Genomic DNA, 14,029 nt, shown 5'->3' with positions numbered 1-14,029 from the left:
CAATAACTGTGTAATAACTAGGTACTAACCCTGAACCTAACCCATGTAGTTACCTTATATTACCCAATAATCTCTTAAGTACACCTACAGTAAGCGCACATATTGTAAATGCACATAATTGCTTATTTTTCAATGAACAGTGATGCAACTTTCAATAAAAATGCCAAGAAATGCAACTCATCTTTTGATACATAAATCTATGAAGAGGAGTGCCATACATTCAGTAAATCCCTCATAGAGAAATTCTATAGAGAATTTTTTGCTTATGTTTTTTTTTTTTTCTAGGTTTACATTACATTACATTTCTAGTTTGGAATAACAAAGATAAAGTTATTTATGGTTTTGAAACGGTTTTGTTCTTTATAGTAAGCTTGCCAAGGCTGCATTTATTTTATTTAAAAAAAAAATACTGTAAAAAAACAGTAATATCGTGATAAAGAACATTATTATTACATTGTAAAAGAATAGTTTTTCATTTTAAAATATTTAAAAATGTAATGTATTCCTGTGATGCAAAGCTGAATTTTCATCATTACATTTCTTCTTATTATAACAATTTATTACTTTTTTTATTATTATCATTGCGGCTAAATATATTTGTGGAAACCATGATACATTTTTAATAGAACAATATTTATACATTTTGTACAATTTTAAATGTTTTTACTGTGACTTTTAATCAATTTAATGCACCCTTACTTAATAATAATAATAATTTAATAATAATCATGATTATAATAAGACATGTTATGACTAATGATGCTCAAAAAATACATTTTTAAAATATATTACAATAGATTTACAATTCTCTTCAATTGTGATAATATTTCACAATATTTCTGTATTTTTTTATCACATAAATGCAGCCTTGGTGAGCATAAGAGATTGTCGAAAACATTACATTATTCCAAACTTTTGAAGTCAATATGTTCCCATTGAAGATATAGGTAAATAAAAGTGCGTATGTTACCTTTTGGACAGAGTCCCCCACACGTCTCACATCTTTTCAACCCCTTTTTATCCACCTCCATTTTGTTTGCTGGACAGCTGCTAACACATGAACTGCCATCTACAAGAAAGTTAGCTGAAGTACAAGAGAACAGAAGTCAAACAATTAGATTACACCATAAAGGCCTATTTAGGTTTCGAGACTCGAGAGTGTGGGATACTCAGTTGACATAATAACCTATAGGCTACACTACAGGTACAGTAAATGCACTCCGTAACCCATGAGATGACATAGGAATCACTTACGTGGACAATGTGATACACACATTGTGCCGAACTGGTATTTTGCATTAGGATTTGGTTCCAATTTGAACGTCACTTTATTATAGATGAGAGCCTGGGGACACTGCGGCACACACGACCCTGAGTTGTTAAAATTTCTGCAGGCCTGTGAACACATACAGTCGAATCAAAGCAAGCAAGGCTTGATTCATAAAGTTTTTATGTTAGCCTATGAGTGATGCATGTTGAAGAACTGGTGTGAGTTCGTTGAACATACAAAGCAGTTGGTGTCGAGGGGACCGGTGCAGCCGCCGGCACACTCGATGTGACAGCACTCGCTGGGGCTGCGTCCAAAACAGCGGCCGTTACACTGCGGTGCACACACTGTCTTCGTCACTGAGAACGGGAGAGAAACAGAGTGAGTAGTGTGTGTGTGTGTGTGTGCGTGTGAGGAACAGAAAGCTGAGCAACATGTCTGTGTGTGTGTGTTTATGTGTGTGTGTGTTACTACTTAACCATATTTTGGGGACAAATTTGTACCCAGAAACGAGCTAAACCTGATAAAACCTCATTTTCGGGATGTCCTTATTTGTAAAACAGCATAAAAATAAAGCAAATAAAGTTGTTATAAACTGTAAAAATGCAGAATGTTTTCAGTTAGAGTTAGTGTGGGTTAGGTAATGGTATTTATTCCTGTCCCATTTAAAAATGCTCGACGCGCCCTTTGAAAGATGCAGCCTCTGAATTGGGACACAGCTAACGTGTGTGTGTGTGTGTGTGTGTGTGGTCCGGTAAAAAATGACATTTTTTGTTCCCCATGAGGAAAACCTATTAATCAGACTAAATTATATTTTTTGAAAATGTAAAAAAGCTGAAAGGTGATGTGTAGGGTGAGGGGTAGGTATTGGTTAGGGGGTAGAATATACAGTTTGTACAATATAAAAATCATTATGTCTATGGAACGTCCCCATAAAACATGAAAACATAATATGAGTGTGAGTGAGACTTACAGATTTGACAAGTGTCATTTCCTGGACCCCAACATCGGGCGCTACAAGACTCATGACAGCGCACTAAAGAGAAAATGCATCATAATTTATACATTTCCATAAGATCATCAGCCCAAATTAAAAGTCCTTCTATCAATTTGGCTACAATACTAAGCCTTCTAAACTATATATTATCAATTTTGATCCTCTGATAACATTTATTTATTCAAATTGTTTAATAAATATTTATTTATATATAGTTATCTATTAAATATATATACACTACCATTCTAAAGGTTTTGGTCATTAAGAATTTTGTTTTGAAATAAATAAATAATTTTTTTAAAAAGTATATTGCATATTGTCTCCTTACATTCTGGTCCATTGTCTCCGATGATGACTTCTGCTCCACTGTCTTTCACAATATCTAACCAGTTAATCTGCGGCGCATAACTCAAGAATTTATTCTGGATGATCTGCACTCCCCCCTCCAGGATCTCTGTGGATCATAATGAATTTGAGAAATATAGAAATATCAAAGACAGAATCAAAACTCAAACATGTTCTCTAAACTCTCAAAAAAATAATTTTTACGAAGTGTAGAATTTTTTTTCTTGGGATTTTCAAATTTACTGAAGACAATTTGAGTGGTGCTTCAAAAAGTCCCTGCCACACACTCTCAGAAAAAAAAAAGGTACAAAAGTTGTCACTGGGGCTGTACCTTTTCAAAAGATACACTTTTGTACCCAAAGGATGCATATTGGTACCTTAGTGGTACATTTTAGCACCTAAAATGTACAGATTCACACCTAAAATGTACATATTAACACCTAAAATGTACATATTAGTACCTAAAATGTACATTTTAGCTCCTGAAATGTACATATTAACACTTAAAATGTACATATTAGCACCTAAAATGCACATATTAGGACCTAAAATGGACATATTAGCTCCTGAAATGGACATATTAGCTCCTAAAATGTACATATTCGTACCTAAAATGTACATATTAGGACCTAAAATGGACACATTAGGACGTAAAATGTACATATTACCTCCTGAAATGTACATATATTAACACCTAAAATGTACTTATTAGCACCTAAAATGTACATATTAACACCTAAAATCTACTTATTAGCACCTAAAATGTACATATTAGCATTTTAGGTTTTGTTAGGGTGTTCTGCTCAACAAGCCACATTCGAGGAATTATTTAAGTTCGTAGCACAAACAGTACAGAACATTATGTGCTTTGAGATTTTGAAAAACACCTATGAATAATCAAACATTACTAAGATACTGTACGTACAACTGTGTTCGGTTTTAAAAACAAGGAACTTTCATATTGATTCTACACTTTGAGTCAGGAATTAGTAAGAGGTTAAAGGAAGGGCATTTTAAAGGATGACAAACATGTTCATTGATTCACACACTCGGAGAAACACAATGGAAAGATAAAAGCACACGGATTGCATTTCACATTAGACATGTCGTGTTTGCTGAAGCAGGTCGGGACATGCTCTAGTCTAACTGTAGCCATCTAACATCAATCTCCTGGATTTTTTTTTTTTTTTATATATATAGGAAAAGTATTTTCCTATAAATCACAAGGGACTCAAGGCACTCACAAGTATGTGTCACTCTAGGATTGGGTTCATGATGGGAGAATGCTCATTTGTGGTTGAACAATTTTTTTTTAATAAACCACACACAAAAAACTCTCTTCTGTTCGTTGACTCATTCTTCTATACCACACCCTCCAGAGTGTCTTGTTGCCTTGAAAACTGCGTGGGTGTTTTGACTGAATGGGTTTCTGTGGGTGAGAATGTGTCACCTGTCATGTATATGTGTTAGCGCACCTGTCAAGTGTGTGAGGCCCAGCTCCTGTAGTCCATACACTCCATCCTTCTGGTAGTTGACGAGGACGGCCAGAGCAAACCGATCTTCGTACAGTGACGTCCCGCGGATGACTCGCAACTGTTCCAGCGGTAAACGTCTGAACTGGTTTATAGCAATGAGGATGTATCCTGTTACCTCACGGATAGACTGTGAAGAGACAAAATGAAACATATACAACACTCAGACATATACAACACTCAGACATGGGCCCACACATATGAATTAGGTTGGACTGATTTTGCTTCATTCATGTCATAGCAGTTCTATTGTTAAATCCTTTAAAGGGATAGTTCACTTTGAAATTCATTTTTGGTATGTTTTAGCTTATTACCTTAAGGACATCCAAGATGTAGGTGTCTTTATTTCCGCAGTATTGTCAATTTTGATATTTTTAGGTCAAACAATTCTTGTCTGTCAGTCATATAATGGAGGTCTATGGTCACCACCTCAAAGAGCATACACAGAGAAGTCCAAACTAAATTTGATTTAATGACTCGTAAATGTAAGTACACATTGATGGCCTAAGACACGAAACGAGCGGTTTGTGTGAGAAAATGAACAGTATTTATATCGTTTTTACCTCTTGTAATCACAGTCACGTCTTGTAAACCGGAAGAGATCTCTCGCGCGGTTGCGAAAAAAAAAATTCAACGTTGTCTGTTGATATATGGAAATCGTCTTCCATTGCAATTTCCTATATATCTAAATATGTTTAGATCTTCACAGTGAAAGGTAACACTTCTGAAATCTCTGTGTAAACAATGAGTGGCGTACACCGATGCGAAAACCGATGCGCCCGCGGCCTCAGATCACTTGGACGTGGCTGTGGTTACAAGAGGTAAAAACAATATAAATACTGTTCGTTTTCTCACACAAACCGCTCGTTTCGTGTCTTAGGCCATCAATGTGTACTTACATTTACGAATGTCATGTTTAATTTGGACTTCTCTGTGCATTTTCTTTGAGGTGGACCCCATAGACCTCCATTATATGACTGACAGACAAGAACGGTTTGACCTAAAAATATCAAAATTGAAAATACTGTGGAAACAAAGACACCTACATCTTGGATGCCCTTGAGGTAAGCTAAAACACATTAATTTCAAAGTGAACTATCCCTTTAAATCCTACAAAAATCGTCTCTTTTCCCCACCTGTAGGAATGAGAAATCACGGTTGTGCTCCATCTGTGTGATCTCCAGGTTTCCTATGACAATCTGGCAGCCCGTGTACATCTCCTTCATGAGCTTGTACTGGACCTCAGAGGTTCCTGTCACACTCAACAAGTTCTGAGTGCCGGTACACATCGCCACTATAGAGAGAGAGAGAGGGAGAGAGAGAATGAATGAATGTATTGTTCCAAAAACAAATACAATATCATTCAAACGTTTGGGATTGGTAAGATTTTTAAATGTTTTTGAACAAAGTATGTAATTCTCACCAAGAATGCATCTTTTTAATAAAAAAAATGCGGTAAAAATTTGAAAATATTTTGTAATTTATTCCTGTGATGGCAAAGCTGAATTTTCAGAATAATTCCCCCAGTCACATGACCTTCAGAAATCATTCTAATCTACTGAGTTACTGCTCAAGAAACATTGTTATCAATGTTCAAAACAGTGTCTTTCAATATTATTTGAAATATGAATTTTTTACTATCTTTACTATCACTTTTGATCAATTTAATGGATCTTTGATGAATAAAACGATCACATTTTACGAATTACACTTTTAAATGGTAGTGTATATAATACGTTTCTATTTAAAATAAATATATTTATATATTCAAATATTTCTGTATTGCTAAAGTGGATAATGTCTATAACAATACTCCCAGTGCAGCTAATATTTAATATGCCCATTTATATATTTATGCGGCAAGAAGCCTTGTATTTAGGTGGATAATGAAAATAATAACCGAATGACAGCACATAATGCCTTATTTAATGCAAAACAAATCTTAAAATGTGCATCAGCTGATGATAACGCTGATACAGCTGTTGTCATTTTTTTTGCATTGTTGTTCATTTAGTGACAGCGGGAAAGACTGAGGGAGTTTGAGGTGAAGCTATTTTGCATTTCAAATTTTGCCCTTGGTTCTGTCACGGTCAAAACAAGCCATTACTGAGTGGGAGTCTAGGAAAGAGTATTCCCGCTAATACACCAATAGTTACTCGGAAAAGGCCTCGGGAGATTTTACTAATTAAGAGTTCTTAGCAAAATGGTCTATTTATGATGCACTAGGTTAATGCAGGTTAAATAATAAAGCATTTGATATAGCAGAATCACCTACCCTATCTCACGACCAATTCGTACAAATTCGTACGAGTGATTAAAAAGTGACTAATTCGTACGACCTCACTTGTACGAGTGAGATCGTATGAATTGTTACGAATTAGCCATCTCGTAAAATTCGTACAAATTCGTGTGAGATCGGGTTGGAATCACTCATCGATAATGGCTGTGTGTAGAGCTATGGTGTAACTTTGCCATCAATCTCACATTTATATCACCAGTATCTAAAACAGTGTTGGGGAAACACATTACAATAATGCGGGTTACAAAATCAGATTACTTTTTCAAAGTAACTCGTAAAGTAACGGTATATCTTTAAATTTCCAACAAGTAATGCAAGTTTTTCCATGTATTGGCTTATTCATTTCACTTTTGGTGTGAACTTTTGGTGTCACTTTTCACTCTACATTTACAAAATAGGATTTTTGTCATTAAAATCAAGCAAGAAAGCCCAGCGGTGAGACAAAATTTCACAAAAGTCATTTATAAAAAGTAACTACATGCACCCTCAGAAAAAAGGTACAAAAGCTGTCACTGTGGCTGTACCTTTTCAAAAGGTAAACTTTTGTCTATTTTAGGTGCTAATATGTACATTTTAGGTGCTAATTTGTACATTTTAGGTGTTAATATTTCCATTTTAGGTGCTAATAAGTACATTTTAGGTGTTATTGTCCATTTTAGGTGCTAAGTACATTTTAGGTGTTAATATGCCCATTTTAGGTGCTAATAAGTATATTTTAGGTGTTAATATGTACATTTTAGGTGCTAATAAGTACATTTTAGGTGTTAATATGTACATTTCAGGAGCTAATACGTACATGTCAGGAGCTAAAATGTCCATTTTAGGTCCTAATAAGTACATTTTAGGTGCTAATATGTACATTTTAAGTGTTAATATGTACATTTCAGGAGCTAATATGTACATTTTAGGTACTAATATGTACATTTTAGGTGTTAATCTGTACATTTTAGGTGCTAAAATGTACCATAAGGTACCAATATGCATCCTTTGGGTACAAAAGTGTACCTTTTGAAAAGGTGACAACTTTTGTACCTTTTTTTTCTGAGAGTGTATAAGTAACACAATTAGTTACTTATTAGGGGCGTAATGCAATATTCTGACGATTATTACTTTTAAAAGTAACTTACCTCAACACTTTCTATACAGTATATATATTTCTAATCTCATAAATAAAGCAAAACATCTCTCCATTTCTTACTTGCCTCACTTGCCTGCTACTCTGAGCAATGTTTGAACTTTGTATTTTGAGCACTTCTTGTGTTATTGCCTCTAGCCTCTTCACAATGACTTGTTTGATTTAGTCCTTAGACGTAAGTCGCTTTGGATAAAAGCGTCTGCTAAATGACTAAATGTAAATGTAAATGTAAATGTAAATTTCATTGGAACTGAGAAACACTGGCACTTACTGATAACTCGTAAACTGCTAACAGCATTACAGAGTCCAACAAATGGACCTAAAAATGTCTTGTGAAATGCAAACAGGTGTTCAGTCCAGCCACGAAGGTGTGATGTGTGGGTCAGACATCGCGCTGATATGCTTTTCGGAAAGAATTCCCATCAGGCCAGTCTTGGAAACCTGTTGGCTCTTATCAAACTTCTCCTTTTGTAAACGCAGTGAATGTTTCACCCATACACACAGCACAGTGTAAACACAATTCACAGTTAATATTTTTAAATTAGATTTTATGTTTATCATTCTGTTTTCACTTTAATTTTGGTTACAGTTTTAGTAATTTTGTAGTGTTTTTTTTTTAAGAAAAACGTTATTTATTAGTTTTAGTTTATTTAGTTTAGCTATTTTAGTACTTCAAGTTAAACTGAATAAGAAATGCTTTCTTGGTAACTAGCTGAAATAAAATAAGTGTAATTTTCTTTTTAACTTTTATTTTATTTCAGTTCACCTTTATATTGTTTCAAATAACAAAAATGTTTCAATTGTAATATTAGTGAACAATATTAACCTTAATTTATTCCTGTGATGGCAAAGCTGAATTTTCAGCATCGTTCCCCCAGTCATTATTATAATCTGCTGAATTACTGCTCAAGAAACATTGTTATCAATATTTAAAACAGTGGTGCTGCTTATTATCTTTCAATGTTATTTGAAATATGAATTTTATACTATCTTTACTATCACTTTTCATCAATTTAATAGATCTTTGATGAATAAAATGAGTACATTCTTGAAAAAAAAAAGAATAAAAAACACACTGTCCCAACACTTTTAAATGGTAGTGTATATAATACATTTCTATGTAAAATAAATATGTATATTCAAATATTTCTGTATAATGATTGCTAAAGTGAATAATGTCTATCACAATATTATTTAACAATATTAACCTTGAATCATTCACTGAGATACTGAAATGATATGGTCTTAAGTGTATCTTTCCACTGGGTAAAATGTTAAATCAAATTCATTATTTCCTTTAACAAATCTAGTTCCTGGATATGTGAACTGAGAACCTGAACTGATAAGATCTTGAGTTAAAGCGCAGACTTTAGGGTGATATGGCCAACAATGGGCCAGTATTGTCACAAACGGCTTCAGTCAAACCAGATGTTTGCATTTTCAAAGTTAAAAAAAACGCATTGAACTTTTGTCTGCTCAGATTATCCTTGAGGAAAATGACCCCAGTAAACGACCCTCACACGTTTCCTCTGAAGTTTCAGAACATAAAGTGTTATACACTGTGTTGGGATCTCCCAAAACAATAAAGTCTGCAATTAAAGTCTACAATAATGAAACTTGTCATCACATCAAAACTATCCATTTTTATTTCCCTTAAGAAACTTTAGGAGAAACATTTGTTATACTTAAAAAGTGGCCAAACTCCATTACGTCTCATGCGTTATGATATAGCCACCTCTGAGGTTTGCAATTCTCGGTTGAAGACAGAAACCATTCAATGGAAGCAGCAAAACTGCGTTCCACCTGTAATGGTCCCGTACAGCACAGGACAGTAAAATACAGCTTTGAGTAAAAAAAAAAAATCATTAAATCCCACGGTGAAAAAGAAGCATGTTTAATTGAATGTGCTTTTAATTAGTGTACTTATTAACGTTTTTTTTTTATTGGACTTGCAGATAATATAATATTAATGAAATAAACGTCCACTTATCTAAAAGTTTTACTTTAAAGTACATTTTAAATCAATATGTTTAATATTTTTAAAGAAGTTAAGCACATGTAATGTACTTATTGTTAAATTTTAAAGTCAATCATTCAATTACAAATATATTTAAGTAAGCAATAAGGTACGAGAGGCTGTGCTGTATCGTGAATAAGTAACGGCTGAAGGCCGTTGTTAGGCACGACGCGAAGCGGAGCGCAATTCTGACTTTATATCTCGTAATTCTGACTTTATATCTCGCAATTCTGACTTTATATCTAGCAATTCTGACTTTATATCTCGCAATTCTGACTTTATATCTCGCAATTCTGACTTTATATCACGCAATTCTGACTTTATATCTCGCAATTCTGACTTTATATGACGCAATTCTGACTTTATATCTCGTAATTTTGACTTTATATCACGCAATTCTGACTTTATATCTCGTAATTCTGACTTTATATCTCGCAATTCTGACTTTATATCACGCAATTCTGACTTTATATCTCGTAATTCTGACTTTATATCTCGCAATTCTGACTTTATAACACGCAATTCAGACTTTATATCTCGCAATTCTGACTTTATATCTCGTAATTTTGACTTTATATGACGCAATTCTGACTTTATATCTCGCAATTCTGACTTTATATCTCGCAATTCTGACTTTATATCACGCAATTCTGACTTTATATCACGCAATTCTGACTTTATATCTCGTAATTTTGACTTTATATGACGCAATTCTGACTTTATATCTCGCAATTCTGACTTTATAACACGCAATTCAGACTTTATATCTCGCAATTCTGACTTTATATCTCGTAATTTTGACTTTATATGACGCAATTCTGACTTTATATCTCGCAATTCTGACTTTATATCTTGTAATTCTGACTTTATATCACGCAATTCTGACTTTATATCACGCAATTCTGACTTTATATCTCGTAATTCTGACTTTATATCTCGCAATTCTGACTTTATATCTCGCAATTCTGACTTTATATCACGCAATTCTGACTTTATATCACGCAATTCTGACTTTATATCTCGCAATTCTGACTTTATAACACGCAATTCAGACTTTATATCTCGCAATTCTGACTTTATATCTCGTAATTTTGACTTTATATGACGCAATTCTGACTTTATATCTCGCAATTCTGACTTTATATCTCGCAATTCTGACTTTATATCACGCAATTCGGACTTTATATCTCGCAATTCTGACTTTATATCTTGTAATTCTGACTTTATATCACGCAATTCTGACTTTATATCACGCAATTCTGACTTTATATCTCGCAATTCTGACTTTATATCACGCAATTCTGACTTAACACGCAATTGTGAGATAAAAAGTCACAATTATTATAATTTTTTTTTATTCAGTGGCAGAAACAAGCTTCCATACCGTTGACAGGGTTGATGCAGAATCATTACCAGTCCAAGGATGTGAACAGCTCCAATTAGAATGTCACGTGTTGCAATCTCGAAATTATGGCAATTACATCGTGCATCAACCCTGGTTTAACACACCCGAACCAGCTAATCAAGGTCTTACCCTAGTGCAGTGAACACCAGTATACTGTGTCTGGAGCATGTGTCTACAAATAGTACAAATATAGAAGATAGAAGTACAAATTAAAAAAAAATGTATGCATACTTTTCCATTGTGCTATGTTAAATGCAAGAACGTATTTTGTGTGTGAACGGCCCCTCTGTGTCCTGTGCACTCATGTGTACAGACAATGATACAATGCTCCCATTCAACCAGAGCGCGAAAACAAGCGTAGGAACCCGCCAAAACTCAAACAAATGCACACAAAACACACACACTACACTATCAGGTTTACACACAGGTACAGAGACAGGTACGGAAAACAAAAGGCATGCAGGGGAGGTCTGAAGCTGCACACAACAGACGAGACTTAGCTGCCTGGTAAACAGAAACTTGGCCGTGATCACAAAGAGATTATGCAAACCTGACATATCGGTTCTCTTGAGCATAAATACACATAAATAAATATACAGTAATGTCTGAATCATTTATTGTCATTACTGGGTCATCTAACAAACAACACATAGGCATGCACACACACAGAAGCCATGCCTAGCTTAATGACTTTGTTTTGCACCTAAAAGCCATTTTAATACACAGGTTACTCCTGTTCCTCAGGCAAGAGAAGGCGTTAGGATTTTTCAGACACATGTTTGGATATGTGAGTTAAAGTATTGCAAAAATATAAGTTGCCATATCTTATTGATGATTATAAATTATAAAACGGTCTGGTGTTGATCAGCTCTGAATGCTGTCTTAATTAGAAAATAAATAAATAAGTATGTATCCTTAATAGCCTATGTAGTGAAAACTATGGCGCTATAAAAATGCTGGGTAACAAATTACAATATTGACTTATTTGTTTCATTATTGATGCATTAGTTAACATGAACTAACTGAGCAATATATATTTTTTAAAGTTTTTATTAACCTTTGTTATTGTTAGTAATAAAAAATACAGTTGTTCATTGTTTGTTCGTGCTAGCTCACAGTAAATTATCTAATGTTAATGTTAAAAACATAATATGTAGTATTAGTAAATGTAGAAATTAACATAAACTAAAATTAATAAACATTTGTACTTCACTTTTGTAAATTGCTACCAAATAATGGTCTGTTTGAGCATCATGATCAGCCCTAAACACCAACAATCTGTTTGTTTGACAAATGAGATACAGGGTGAGTGTTCGGAAACCTGTGATTTTTCTTTTAACTGAAGAACGGTTGTTTTACTAAAACACTGTGGCATCGATTTATAATCTTCTAATTAAAGGTGTAAGAAGCAATTTCTGTTGAAAGTGGATCGGACCGAGTGCCAAAACACACTTGTAGCTAATCAGCAGAAAGGGGCGTATACACTCTTGATGAGGGGAGGTGCCTGTGTTGCATATGTTCATGAATTTAGGGAGAAGAATTTCAAGATAAGGCTGATCCATTTGGGTAGGGGTGCGTTTGTTTTTGGTGAGTTCAAATCCCCTTTAAAGGTTCAATATGTAACAGAGGTCAGCTAAAGAGCTGGCGGGGCAGGTAAACTTGACTCCCCCGGCCTCAAAAGGCACACTATACATTGTAAAAAAACATCTGTTAAATTTACGGAAAAAAACTGGCAGCTGTGGTTTTCCTGTTAAAAATGCGGTAGCAAGATTTTAGATTTTACAGACTTTTAACCATATTTAATTTTCCAGCAATAAACCAATATTTCATTATCTGATATAATGTTAATTTACTGACCTTTTGAAGCATTAATATCTGTTTTGTTCAAGTGCAATACACTGACAACCAACAATAACAACAGTAATGAGAGTCAACTGATCAAAGCTCATCATAATCAGCTCTTCCACAAGAAAGTTAATTCAGTTATATAGAATCTGTACAGTCTCGTTCATTAAACACCATCATGTTGAAATTACAAAAATGCAATAAGAATTAATTTAACAACATTAAATGTAACATAAAACTCTAATGTACAAAACAGATTAGAAAAAAACTAAGAAAATTATGAAGAAACAGTAAAAAAAAAACATTAAATGTGAAGTGTCACACAGGGAATTGTGGGAATGTCAATTTACATTTTTTCACTGTAAATTTTACAATGACTTGTTCTTTTTCACTTCCAAAAACTGTCAATTTAATGGCATTTTACAGTAAAATTACATTAAATGTACCATTACATCAGCAGTTATTTGCCGTATAACTTTCGGTTAACCAATTAACAGTTTTTCACTGTAGCATTTTTTTTTACCGTACCGAGTCTTTTACCGTTAAAATCACAATCATTTTACAGTGTAGCGACTTATGCTAGTGGCTGGGGTCATTAGCTTATTTGTTAGCGCACCCGTCTCCCATGCCAGTGACGCTGGTTCGAATCCTGCTCGTCACTGCGAGTAGGACCATTTACAATAGGTTTCACATAAGGATTGAAGGGTTTTTTAAACACATTGGGCCTAACTGTTTGCTGTTCTCTCAAATGATTCTTTGACGTAAGCCAACAGTATTTCCATAAATGAATGTTCAATGAATGCAGAGGCGATGGCAGAAACAGAGAGGCTACTCACACGCGCGCGCTTGGGAATGTATTCAACACTCATAGAGGAGCGGCCTTTAGTATGTGTGTGGGAGCCTTTAACAAACGCTGTTCATGTTGACGTCTGCAAACTCTACTCAGAAAACTTAACAACAATGGTGTCCCACCGTAAAATTCATGGGACATTTGAAATATGTCTCTTTGTACCTTTCAAGTGTACTGGTCATCTGAAAAGTGTGAAGTCAGATAGGATAGTGTTGAATAAAATAATGCGTGAAGTGTACGGCTGAAGCATGTGTTCCCGAATATGTTCTTTCAAACATGTTTTGTACACTGGAAAAAATATTGTTGGCTTAACTTAAAAAAATTAAGTAACCTGGTT

The 14,029-nt window shown here is 34.3% G+C and overlaps 1 protein-coding gene across 1 annotated transcript in view; it reads right to left on the bottom strand.

The window, feature by feature from the left end:
- The window catches only part of erbb3a (erb-b2 receptor tyrosine kinase 3a), a 30,698-nt gene that overhangs the window by 14,011 nt on the left and 2,658 nt on the right, over positions 1–14,029 (bottom strand). Inside the window, exons 2-8 of the mRNA XM_039689435.2 lie at positions 5,278–5,435; positions 4,085–4,271; positions 2,593–2,718; positions 2,241–2,303; positions 1,508–1,626; positions 1,255–1,396; positions 971–1,084 (exon numbers count right to left, since the gene is read on the bottom strand). Coding sequence (XP_039545369.2) covers positions 971–1,084; positions 1,255–1,396; positions 1,508–1,626; positions 2,241–2,303; positions 2,593–2,718; positions 4,085–4,271; positions 5,278–5,435 — 909 coding nt within the window. The remainder of the gene's footprint in view (positions 1–970; positions 1,085–1,254; positions 1,397–1,507; positions 1,627–2,240; positions 2,304–2,592; positions 2,719–4,084; positions 4,272–5,277; positions 5,436–14,029) is intronic.

Source organism: Pimephales promelas, chromosome 8 (genome assembly GCF_988280905.1).
Source record: "Pimephales promelas chromosome 8, fPimPro1.hap1.1, whole genome shotgun sequence".
Classification (NCBI taxonomy): domain Eukaryota; kingdom Metazoa; phylum Chordata; class Actinopteri; order Cypriniformes; family Leuciscidae; genus Pimephales; species Pimephales promelas.
The sequence above is the reverse complement of the archived record's forward strand: the minus strand, read 5'-3'. Positions and strand labels throughout refer to the sequence as shown.